This window comes from Lepidochelys olivacea, assembly GCF_965140295.1.
Source record: "Lepidochelys olivacea isolate rLepOli2 genome assembly, chromosome: 22".
Taxonomy (NCBI): domain Eukaryota; kingdom Metazoa; phylum Chordata; order Testudines; family Cheloniidae; genus Lepidochelys; species Lepidochelys olivacea.
In genome coordinates this window covers 20446270-20458898 of record NC_140432.1, presented here as the reverse complement: position 1 = coordinate 20458898, position 12629 = coordinate 20446270, and the positions used below count along the sequence as shown (strand labels likewise).

The 12629-nt window shown below is 51.9% G+C and overlaps 1 protein-coding gene across 1 annotated transcript in view; it reads left to right on the top strand.

Annotated features, from left to right (window-relative positions):
* Positions 1-12629, top strand: part of DSCAML1 (DS cell adhesion molecule like 1) — a 361162-nt gene that overhangs the window by 314597 nt on the left and 33936 nt on the right. Inside the window, exons 21-24 of the mRNA XM_084611980.1 lie at positions 6537-6690; positions 7117-7234; positions 7547-7710; positions 8766-8864. Coding sequence (XP_084468106.1) covers positions 6537-6690; positions 7117-7234; positions 7547-7710; positions 8766-8864 — 535 coding nt within the window. The remainder of the gene's footprint in view (positions 1-6536; positions 6691-7116; positions 7235-7546; positions 7711-8765; positions 8865-12629) is intronic.

Below are 12629 nucleotides of genomic sequence, written 5' to 3'. Positions count from 1 at the left end.
ACCTCCAGCCCCTTCCTGAACGTGAACTAACTTGAATTCCTACTTCTAGAGGGGAGAAGTCCAAACTGTTAGTTACGGCTGCCCTTCATCTTCCATCACACAGCTCCCTGCCTGCAGGCCAGGCAGGGAGATGTGCCACGTGGGTAGAGGGGGCTTCTCTTAAACTAGTAGCGTCAAGTTTAAAAGAAATAGACCAACTCCAGGACTGAGAGGGGGAAACTTTAAAGAACTGAGCTGGGATCCCGGGTCAATTCTAGTGTAAAGGGAAAATGGAGGAACCTGCCCTGCCCCCGTACATCCGCCCTGACATTTCCAAGGAGCCTGGCCTGTGGAAGATTCAGGCTCCTTGCGTCTGGTATCAATCCCCCCGGGGTCTATGCTACCTGCAAACACTTCCACTTCATCTACCATGCCCGACTCAGTCTAAAACAAGCTGCTTAGTGGATTCATGTTTTATAGATTTTCATGTTCTGTTGTTTACAAACCTCTCTGAAGTAAATATCTGAGTGATGTTCCAGCGGCAGGTGTGTGTAAGGGAGGCCGTGTCAGGCAGCGTGAAAATATCCCACTGAAAGCAAAACAACTCGATACTTACCTCAGAAATCGGAGGAGATAGCCCAGCTGGTCCCATTGGGTCCATCCTACTGGGTCAGTGCAGGTTGGTTCTCGCTATGTGTGGGCCGTTGGTTTCTCCATCCTCTCTCTTGGTATCTAAGAGCTGGGAACTTCCCTAGGGGACACTGTTTTATAGGCTGGTCACTCTCCCTGCTGGGAGGCATTGAGACATGATCCAAAATTTCCTTTGCTCAGCTTCATCCCTTGCTCCTAGTTACACCCGCTCCTCTTCCTCCCAACATTCCACCCCCTTCACACAAAAGGAAGCCTGTACAGGAAGTCTCCTAAACTAGCCATCCTCCCTGTCTTAGGGTTTGTGTACACCTGGAAGTGTGAGTTTAAAGCAGACTAGCTATTCCTGATTAACCGCTTGTGTGAGCACTCTTATTCCAGAATAAGAGAATCCACACAGGGAGTGAATCAGGAATAACTTCCCCAAGTAGACAAGCCCCTGGAGCACTACACAGGAGTATCCCATGGTGCATAGAGGAGGGGGGTCTCCTGCACCTTTCAGAAGACCCTGCTCTACTAGGCAGATGATCTTCGTCTGCCCTGCTCTCCATTAAGGGAGGTATCACTTTGTGGGCACAGCTCTCCTGTGCACCCCTTGCTGTATTTTAGCCAAACTCTGTCATGGGGATACACTCCAGCTGGGATTCCCAAAGGAGCCGAGGAGAATTGATGTCCAAATCCCATAAGATTTCAATAGGCACTGGCTGGGCGCCTGCCTCCCTTGGGAAATCCCAGCCTTAAGTAAATGGTTTGAATTTGGGAGCCTCAAAACCAGTGCCTAGATGTCAGTGGCCTGGTTTGTCCAGGTGCCGTGCAGCTAGTAGAATCAGGGCGCTGCATCCTGTCAGGACCTCAGGCTGCTTTTATTCAGGTGCTAGAGTTTAGGCCCTGAGCCCTGGACACTTTGGCCTTGGCACTTCCCCTCTCTCTCTTTGTGGGCTCCCTCTGTCCCTGAACTACTGTTGTTCTGCTCTGAATCTCCTCTGTTGGTCACTCTCTGGTTCTGGGTGCTCTGCAGTATGGGGGTTCGGGCACAGAGTGGCAATTCCTGCTCCTTGATGTACCAGCCCGAGCTCGCCGAGACTTCAGGCTTTTATATTGCATTGCAATCACATGCCCAGTTAGGCCCCTTTAGCCCCTGCCAGCACCCAGGCTGGGTCCAGTTGTGGCAGTTGATCTTCTGCCAACTCCTAAGAGAAGGTGAGGGTTCATGTCCCCATTTCCATGGGGCAGGTGTAGACTGGTTTCTAGACTGATGCCATTTCTACTTTGCCGGGGGAGGGGGAAGGAAAAGCAAAGGATATGAAACAAAGCGGCCGCTCCTGCTGGAGCGGGATTCACAGCAGCAGGACCCAGAACTGGGTGTTGCTCTACATCGAGCAGGGGAGAGGGATTAATTGGCCTGGAAAAAATATAAATAATAGAGCCAAGTGGTGTGGATGAAGGTCGATTTGATTCAGCTCCACACATGGTGCAGGTCCTCACACTCCTGTTACGATGGGGATTGTGCAAACAAACGTGTGTACAATTTGCATTGGATCATAATCTCGCTAGCTGTTTATTATCTTCCACCACTCATCCCACTCCTTGTCCCTGCACGGATTTCAAAAGGGCAAATTTACAAGACGTTTCTCTTACCAGCAGCCGGCCGAAATTAAAATAAAAATTAAACAGGGTCCCATCCCGTCTTCATGAGGGGAGAGGTTGACAGGAGGTCTGCAAACTAGTGCTTATCAAAAGCTCCTTCTCAAATTCATTTCAATATCTGAGCCTCTGGTTTCCAGGGCAACATAATCTTTTCATCAAAGCAACTGGTAAAACCGCTGGGATCTGATATTGTTTCCTTGGCATAATGTCAAAACTGTCATTTGGTTAAAAAAAAATTATGCATACAATATAATATTTATATCTGTATATCTATTTAATGGATATATTTACATATATTGTAACATACATATCTATATATATATTATGTGACTATGTATGTGTATACACACACACATACATGTAAATATGTGTATACACGATTAAGTCTCTATTCTATGGAACGAATAGTGTGTGTGTTTATACACATGCACACGTAAGTGTTTTCACGTATATGGGTCTATACGTGTGTATGTATATCTAAACAAAGCATCCATCCTATAGACTAGAAAATTAGTTGTTGAATTCCCTCTCCCGCACAGCCCATCCCTTCCATTGTGACTGGGATACCAGACAAACGACATATTGATGATGGGCTGGGTGGATAGCTTCCGGTTGTTTGACAGTTGGGGGCGCCGCGTTTCCATGCCCCTATGGTGGCGTGACGGTGAGGAGCAATGGCCCTGGAAGGTGCCTTTTATCCCAGCTTGGCATTCAGCCCCCTCTGGTTTCAGGAAGTCTCTGCCAGTCCCTGTTCATTAGGGGTCTTTTCTGGAGCAGGTTCACTGCCCCAGAGTCAATGGCTTTCATATCCATTGCACTTGGTCATGTGCTCTGTGTGTGTGTGTGTGTGTGTGTGCGCGCACTCTTGCCCTCACCTGGCTCACCCACCAATGGGAGAAACATCCCTAGTGATGTAAAAGCCAGAGATTGTTGTTTAGCTCCAGTGTCAGAGGCATGTGGTTTTGGAGAAGCGGAGGGCCTGAGTGTTAGATCCTGGGGGTTCATTGGTGGCCAAGACTAACACTGCATGGGGCCATAGATCTCTTAGAGCCTCTGCATGCCAGATTTCCTGTGAATTCTCCCTGTTATCACTGCTGGGAGCAGCGGCTGTAACGTGCTGGCTGCCTTGTCTGAGCACAGGATAACAGCCGCTGCACTCCATGAGGCTCCTCATCAAGGATCTCTGTTACCCCTAGTCCAGCCATAGTTTACCACCCTTCTTGTGGCTCATGCATCCTTTATGCCAGGGGCTGCCTACAAAAGTGATTCTGCTGTTCTCTGAGCCCTCCCTCAGGAAGCACTAGAGAGGGAGACGTGTGGCCCGGTAGATAAGGCACTGCTCTGAGAGTCAGGAGCCTTGATTTCTAATACCAGCTCTGTCACTGTGTCCGTCCCACTCCCACCCTTTGTCTGTCTTGTCTATTTAGACTATAAGCTCTTTGGGGCAGTGATTCCCTCTTACTCTATGTTTGTTCAGAACCTAGCAGAATGGGCCCTGATCTCGGTAGGAGCTGCTAGGTGTACCATAGTATGGCTACTCATAACGAACGAATAACGAGATCAACTCCCCATCTTTTATCTCCTCCTCCCATCCCATAATATCAGGAATGTCTCTTGCCCCAGGTTGCCCTCAGTTCCTTAGTGCAAGCTCCTGGAAGTTGCTGTTGCCAAACGGTTCTCATGTGCAACAGCGAGCCCCGTGGTTGCTATGTTGCTCTGCTGGTTTCCTTTCCGTCGGTCTGTTGCGTGGGAGAGAACAACTGGAAACCTGGCTTGGCACTCAGCTTTTCTTCTCTGGTCTGTTTGATGTCCAAAGGGCAACTGAGCCCACAAACAATGTGCCAGAAATCTGCGCAGGAGCAGGGCTAGTCCTAAATGCAAGTGAGACAATTATGGTTGCACTGGGGCAGCTCGTTATGTGAGTGGAGTGGGTTTGGGGGTGGGGTGATTTTATCCATTTATTTATTTGACATAAACCTGTCTCTTGGCTCCAGGATTTTTGCATGCCCTGCAAAGAGGGGAGTGAGGAAGGGCCCTATGCAGTACAGCAAGTGAGAGGGTGACGAAGAATTGTCTGTGGGAGGTGGGGGGAGCCATAACATGGGGTCAGTATTTTTGATATTGAATTTTGGGCTGGATGAGGTGAATGTTTTGTTGCTTGTTTCACACTGAGCAGCCACAAAGCAAATTGCTGGGGGGAAGAGGGGGGTTCACCAAGCCGTCATGGGTTCCTGCCCTCCCATCCTATCCTGCTCGTGCTGTAGATCAGCAGGAGGGATCGTGGGCCCTCGGAAGCGTGATATCGCTGGAACACATCACACCGATGCTGCCATCTGTTCCTGAAGCTCAGAACTGGGCTCTCTGGAGAAATGACGACACCAGCCAGTTTACACTGGCATTGAGAAATGCCAAATGGAGCTGGATTAGCTTTCAGAAACTAGAGCCAAGCAAACCAACACAAAGAGAGAGAGCCGCTCTGAGTGCTACCTGGCCTCTCCAGCGATTGTGAGAGCGGGGGGTGGCTCTCTCATCTCTAACCTTGTGCCTCCTTGGGCTGATGGATCCTCGGCAGAGGAAGGGGATGGAGGGGGGGGTTTGCAGATTTTGCTAGCTTCCCTTTACATAAAAATCATGAGCCTTTTGAAATATACCAGCGAGAGGCCTGGTGTGTTTCCAGAGCTCGACCACACCCACCTTCCTGTGTCTCGCCCGCCTGCCTGCGATAATCCTCCCTCCTCGGGGACATTCGCAGACAGCAGGAAGAGGCACTGGACCACTGAATGTCGACTTTTATTGGAAGTCCTCAGGAGCAGCAGCAGCTGCTGCCCTGCTCCCAACAACCCGTGCTCCCAGCCCATCGGAGTGCGAGGTAAGGGGAACACCTGTGAGGGCACCGCCCCCCAGCCCCAGCAGGTGTGCTGCGAGCTGAGCTACAGGGTTGATTGGGTACGCCATGGGGCTGGAGAAGCAAGTGTTGCTCTCCCCGGGTTGTTCAGAGGAGATGCAAAGGCAGGGATTTGGGGCTGTCCCTTCCATGGGACGTTAGCCAGGAGTTGTTAGAGAATGCATAGACTGGGGCAGGGTCTGTCTCTTTATTCCCTATGCATGCAGCGCCTAGTACAATGGGGTCATGGTCCATTTGCTGCGATAATTCAGGTAATAAATCAGGGTTCTGCACTGCAAGGCCGCAAGCCAGTGGCGGCTCCCATCGACCCAACGTGCGCTAAGTTCCCTATAAATAGCCACGCAGCAGGGACCTGAAGAGGATAAAGGTTGGGGGAGGGGGGAGCAAGTTGGGGCTTGCAGGGCTGCTGTGGGTCTCTCCCCCGGCCCCAGAGCTCCCTGCTGCCAGCAGGGGGGAGAGAGGCCCCTTCCCCGGAGCTAGCTGCTGCAGCTGGCAGGGAGAGGGCTGGGGGGAGTTCTCTGGCCCCAGCCCCGGGGCAGCCTGCCTGCACCCCAAACTCCTCATCCTTGCCCCCACCTCAGAGCCCGCAGCCCCAGCCAAGCCCCTCACCCCCCCCCGCCACATTCCAACCCTCTGCCCCAGCTCTGAGCCCCCTCCTGAACCCCTCATCCCCGGCCCCACCCCGCAGCCCTCACCCCCACATCCCGACACTCTGCCCTAGCCCTGAGTCCCTCCCACACCGCAAACGCCTCATCCCCAGCCAGACCCCACACCCCACCCTCTGCCCTAACCTGGGCCACCTCCCACACTCCGAACCCCTTGTCCCCACCCCATGTGGCTTTCCCTTCAAAGATAGTGAAGACACTGTAATAAATAATAACATATAACAATTTGCTTACTCTAGATAAAAATACCACAAATGCTGGGGCGTCCACCACTTTTTTGGGAAACTTCCCTGGCAAATAGCCCTCCCTGGAGGGCCTGCCTGCCCAGGCCCTAAATGTAGGTGTATTACAGGTCGTCCCTCTGTGCCCAATCCCTGTGGCTTGCTCCGCCCCAGCCGTGGAGTCTGTGCTCATTAGCAAAAGCTCCAGCGTTCAGCTCTGCGGGTCCCTGTCTGATCCTGGGGTCAGCCGAGATGGTGGCCGTCGCACAAGGATAATCTGGGGGGGTCCCTTAAAGTCAGGACTAGTCCGAGCAGGGGTTAGGGTGCCCAGACTGTTGTTATGACTAGTATGGCTGTACTGGGGGTGGGGCGGGGTTGGTGGCTGCATCAAAGCCTGGGCAGGAAGAGGTGCATGAAAGGGGGTTCACCTTGTCCTGGTTAACCAGCTGCATCCCCTCCTTCCCCTGCCAGGCCCCCAGCGAGTACGAGACCAGCCCCGAGCAACTCTTCTACCGCATCGCCCACCTCAACCGCGGGCAGCAGTACATGTTGTGGGTGGCGGCCGTGACCTCGGCGGGACGTGGCAACATCAGTGAAAAGGTCACCATTGAGCCTGCTGGGAAAGGTGCGGCAGGGCCTGTGGGGTGGGGTGGATAGATGGGATGGGGGCAGTGGGGCTGATTGGAGGGGAGCTGGGTCTCTCTCTGGGTAACAGAGTCCTGGGTGGGGTGGGGGAGGTCATCTGGCATTTAGGTTTGGCTCAGTGTAGAGGCGGGGGGCCCACTGCACGTCTGGATTCAGGCTCGGGTTTGACATGTGCCCTGGTGCTGGCTCTGGGTCGGCCCCTTGTCTCCAGGACTCGCCATAGCCAGCACCTCACGAAGCGCTGGCTAATCCATCTGGCTAATCCACTCGGAGCAGGTTCTGCGTCATCAACAAAGGTGGTGAATCTCAGCTCCCGGTGCAGCAGGGTGGGCTCTGCACTGGTGGGATAGGCAGGCTCTGTGTGCGTGGCTCGTCCAGCCAGACTGACATTCCCTTCTCCCCACAGCCCCAGCCAAGATCATCTCCTTTGGCGGCACCGTCACCACTCCGTGGATGAAGGATGTGAGGCTGCCATGCAATTCAGTTGGGGAGCCGGCCCCTGCCATTAAATGGACAAAGGACAGGTGACTAAAGCCTACCTTTTCCCCGCCGTGCAGCCTCTCGGGAGGAGCCCTGATCCCTGTGGCAAAGGGGAAAAGCTCCAGAGGACCTTGTTCCCTGGAGAAGCTGACCTTTTGTTTGGGGGCACTGCCTGGCCGTTGGCCTGTAGAATGGAAGAGCAGCCAGGCAGCGCTACACGCCATCTGGGCGGCTCTTGGGCTCCTGGGGCAACACGCTCTGGAGCCCCATCCGTAGGCGCTGGGAGCTTCTTGCTGCTGGGAGGCACGAGTAGGGATTTACACTGATAAGCTGCTGGCATTTCTCGTTCCTTGCAGCGAGGATTCTGCCATCCCAGTGGCAGTGGACGGACACCGGCTGATCCAGGCCAACGGCACGCTGGTCCTGCGCTCGGTGAAAGCCGAGGATTCTGGGTATTACACCTGCACTGCTACCAACACATGGGGCTTTGATACCATCATCATTAACCTGCTGGTGCAAGGTAAGGGCTGTGCCAGGATACCCAGCCTGGCGTGCTCGGCCATGCGCTGCCTTTGTCCACTTGGCCCATCATTACGAATCTGCTTGTTTCTGGAAATGGCTGGACAGAGATTTTCTGTAGACGCATCTCGGCCTCTGGAGTTGTTCATTCAGCTCATCAGAGCTTGGGATTAGTTGTTGGAGCTCTGTGATTGGCCACTTAAGTTACATGCAGTTGTTTGGTCCCTGATTGGGCAGCCTTCCCTTTTATATAAACTACTGTTGCCCGAAGCCAATCACACTTTGTCACGAGTCAAGTTTTGTTTTACAATTAAATGAGTTTTGTCATTGGGCCTGAGAATTGCTTTCCACAAGCCCATCCAAACACCGCTTCGCCCCGTGAAAGTGCCCACACCAACAATGTAGCTATGCACTGGTTCTGGTCTCACCTAGCCTGGTGCATCCATCCAGCTGAGCCGCCCTGGAGTCTATGGAGTTACATCAGTGTGATGCCTCTGTGAGAGCCGCCGGCATTTCCCTCCCTACGTTGATGCTAATGAAGCCATGAAGTTGTGTGCACTGGGAGGGTGGGGTCCAGTTGACCTGTTGCTAGTGATGCTGTTGTGTTACACTTCACTTTTCACTCACTCTGGAGCAGGGAGGTGAGACAGGATTATTTTGTTTTCTGTTTCAGGACCGTCTTACTCTCAGGTCTTGTGCATTAAACCATGGCTGCTGTCTGGGTTGCTAGGGGGTGTCCGAAACATTGAATTAAAAAAACTCTCATGCAAAAATTTGCCTCCATGTTAGGTTTTGCTGAACACCTTGTAAACTGCCCCCAAATCTGTACCTCAAAGATCCAAACATTAGATTTTTCTCCACACTGTGATGAAGCTGCATGTCTCTTCCCAACTAGATGAAAGGATAGAGGGCCATCCCTGGGCACACGGGGCTCAGTGCTCAAAGGTCATCCATGGGCACGGGGCTTGTATTTGAAATTAACCCTATAAAGGTGCAGATGCCTGGCTCTGATTCCAGTGTGAAATGGGCTCAGTGACTTTATGCTGTTTGATCTAGTTCCCCCAGACCAGCCACGCTTGACTGTATCTAAAACCTCAGCTTCATCCATCACGTTGGCCTGGATTCCTGGGGACAACGGCGGCAGCTCCATCAGAGGTGAGACAGGGAAGGGGAAGGGACTGGAGAGCATCATGAGCTCTGTGTGGCTGGACAGCTGTAGGGCTGTGATATTGAGAGCCCAGGTTTAAGGTGCTGAGATTCCCTCTTTCTGCTCTGCACGGCTTGTGCTCCACAGCCGAGGCCAAGGGAGGAGAGGCAGTGGCATAAATTCTGGGGATTCTGCATGCCCTTCTCAGGAAGGGGCTGGGGAGATGGCAGATCCTGTGTCTGAGCTTAATATTGCTAAATTTTCTGGGAGGGGCCGGGGGGGACTGCCATGTGTGAGTAGCTGGGTCTGCTTCGCCCCTGGGGCAGCAAAGCCAGGTGGAGGCACATAGCCTCAAAGAGGGAAGGCCTCGTGGCTTTGAAGGTGCAGATGCTAGCACATTAGGGCTTAGCTTCTGGAGATCCTGACTGGCCTTCTGAGGATGAATGATGATGAGTTTGTCACGGAAGGTGCAATGGCATGCATCCTTATTTTGAAGGAGATCCTTGCGTGGCTCCCATGGTGGTCAGTTGCTGCTCGAGAAGAAGGCTGGAGATGCCATGTCATTCACATTGCCATGCCCTGACACAAAGCCCAGAGTTCCTCAGTTTGCAGCAGAGATGTAAAAAGGCCATATTTGGCGGTAGGCAGAAGCTTGGTTCAGTTTGGGAAGAGCGCATGGTCCACTCTTGGAGCTGAGAATCGAGGGTCAGGACTCCTGGTTCTACACCCAACTTCAGGAGGTGAATGTAGTCTAGTGGTTAGAGGATGGGAACGGCGAGTCAGGACTCGTTCTGTGCCTGGCTCTGAGAAGGAACGTTAGTCTATGGCTTAGGGCTAAGAACTGGGAGCCAGGAGGACTCCTGGCTTTTACTTCCAGCTCTGCCACTGACCTGCTGGGTGAGTAAATTATTTAGTCTGTGTGCCTTGCTTTCCCCATCTGTAAGAGTGATGCTTCCCAACCTTGCAGGGGGGCTGCAAGTCTCAATTAATTGGCTTGTTACGTGTTTTTACAAGATCCTGGGACTGAAGTGGCTTGCAAAAGCCAAGCTGCTAATTGCTATTTCTGGCTGCCTGGGAGATCTCTCGTAGCTACCTGGTGTCTACGAAGCTTGGACCCTGAGTGACTAGGGCTCATCTCCTGCCTCCCTCTACCCTTCCCAGCAGATCTTGGACGGCTAGAGAGCTCTAGGAATTTCCTGGCTTTCCAAAGCCTCCTTTTTGCTCTGATTCATCTAATGAATTATATGTTGAAACAGCTGCAGACTGGGGGTGGGGGGGAATGGAAACCTCACTTACAATTAATTTAAAAGCATGAAAGTAATTACAAGCAAATCTCCCCAGCCAGCAGCCTTTCACTTCAGCGGACTCTGTTGATACATTTGGTTATAATTGGATTAGAAATATTAAAAACATGCTGCATATAAAAAATCAATAAATAACTAAAGGCCAGGTGTCTTGTCCTGGCGAATCGTGGCATGAGCCTTTAGAACAGGAGTGCACAGCTTGATGAAATCCCCCGTCCCGGGCTCTTCCCTCTGCAAAGGTCCTTGGTGTTGGCTTTGCAGGGGGAGACAGCGCCATCTGATGGAGCTGGTCTGGAAGTGGCAGGACGGAAGTCTGGTGTGAAATGGGCGTTGAGATCAAATATTGTCCGACAGTCAAATCACACAGGCGTCTGAGAGTGTCCAATTGAACATTACTACGTTCATTTGAATATTTGTTCATTTGGCTCATGACGCACATTTGCACAAACGTGGGCCCCTCTTCCTGTTCTATTTTTGTTTAAGAATGAGCGAAGTAAATGCAAAAATAAATAAACCTGTCAGTGCAACACGAAGGTTGAGATTTGCATATATAAAAAAAGTCAAGACATTCCAAGTTATGAATCCCACGGCAACAGTAAGTCTTCCTCATTGCAGGAAGACAGTGACGTGAACCCTATACTCATGATGCGTCAGGTACACCAGCTGCCACCTTTTGACTTTCCTCGCTCTTTTGAGTGTCTAACAACAACTGTAACTGTGTACTGTGTTTAGTTGAGATGAGTGTGTGTATTATATGTATCGGTCCTGTATACGATCATTCAGCTATAAATTCAACATCTTAGATCACCGTGAAAACATCTGTGAAGTCAAGCACAGTCCTGCATTACCTGACACAGCAAATGTTCCTTTGTCCGTAGGTTCTCTCACCAAAGTAACTGAGACAAAAGTTCCTAAGGCGGGAATCCAATAGCCACATGTCAGATTCCCATTAGAGAGAACTACAGTAGCCATGCACGAAGTTCATTGAGCCCTAGGAATCTGCAGTCCATCCTGGGAGTTATAGGTTTTACTCATTAAGATACTTGGCTCCATTGTAACATCAAAGAGCTCCCGTTGAGCAAACAAAACAGCATTTCAGTCCCTGCCTATGAAATGAATGTGATCTGAAATACCCCACCTTGGGTCCCAAGAATTTGTGTCCTGCCCCACTCCTGGAGAACAGGGGTTAAGAGCAGCCAAGGTAGGCTGATTAGGGAAGCAGCCACAGCTGGGGCCATGCCAATCAGGGCCCAGCTGGCCCTGATAAAAGGGCTGTGGGCCAGAAGGCAGAGGAGAGTGTCTGTCTCTCTCTCTCTCTCTCTCTCTCTGTCTCTGTCTCTGTCTCTGTCTCTCTCTCTCTCTCTCTCGCTCTGGAGAGAGAAGGGCCTGGCTGCCTGGGAGGAGCTGAGCAGGGTACCTGAGGTAGAGCGGTGCTTGGGGAAAGGCAAGAGGAGCTGGGGAGCTCCAGCCTGGTAACGCCCCAGGCTGCAGGCCTTGTCCAAGGCCTAAAGAAGGTACTGGGGCTACAGAAGTGCAGCCTGGGAATAGGCAGCTGGTCCTCCCTCCTCCTCCCCCCGCCCCCATTGCCAGTGATGAGTGACCATTACAGGCTGCAGTCTGCCCCAGTGAGCAGGGGTTAGATGATGACTGGCAGTAGCCACTGAGGCAAGGTGGGTTTAGAGGGTTGGGGGTTCCCCTGGGAGAGGAGACCCAGAGAGTGGGGGCACTGCTGGGGCAGAACCCTGAGGTAAAGGGGCACCAGGGTCCGGGAGGGACACGGGGCCAGTGGCAGGCGAGACACTGGCCAGCAGAGGGTGCTCTGAAGCTGGAAAAGAGCTAATTCCAAGATGACCAGCAGGAGGCGCTCCATAGGTGGGTCTCCGCTTTGCTACTGCACCCTACATAATGGTGACCAAGCTGAATGTAGTCCCTAAACCAATGACTCCTGCACACACCGACTGTTATCAGAGGATGCAGAAATAAAAGCACCCACTCAGGCACTTTGCAAAGTGAGCCTGGAGGTTTCTCTGCCCCACATCTTAAAATCTGCAGAGACTGGCAGACATTTAGCGTTCATAGGGTGACCAGATGTCTCGATTTTTATAGGGACAGTCCTGATTTTTGGGTCGTTTTCTTATATAGGATCCTATTACCCCTTCCACCCCCGTCCCGGTTTTTTACATTTGCTGTCTGGTCACCCTAAGCATTCAGTTCAGTGCAGACTATCAGAGGAGAGAACGACACTGTGCTCTCTCTCTTAGGGACGTGTGTTAATCTCGTTTTGTAGTTCTCCAACTCTGAAATAAATCCTTCAGACTGGGAATGTGTGTTTGCTCTGTGTGTAAACAGAATCATAACACAGGGCTTGTGTGCACAGGACACTCTGTTCTAAACTACAGGGTTATGCTGGCTCAAACTGTAACAGTGTCATTATTCCACTATAGCTAGACAGGGCAATTTCTCTGTGTA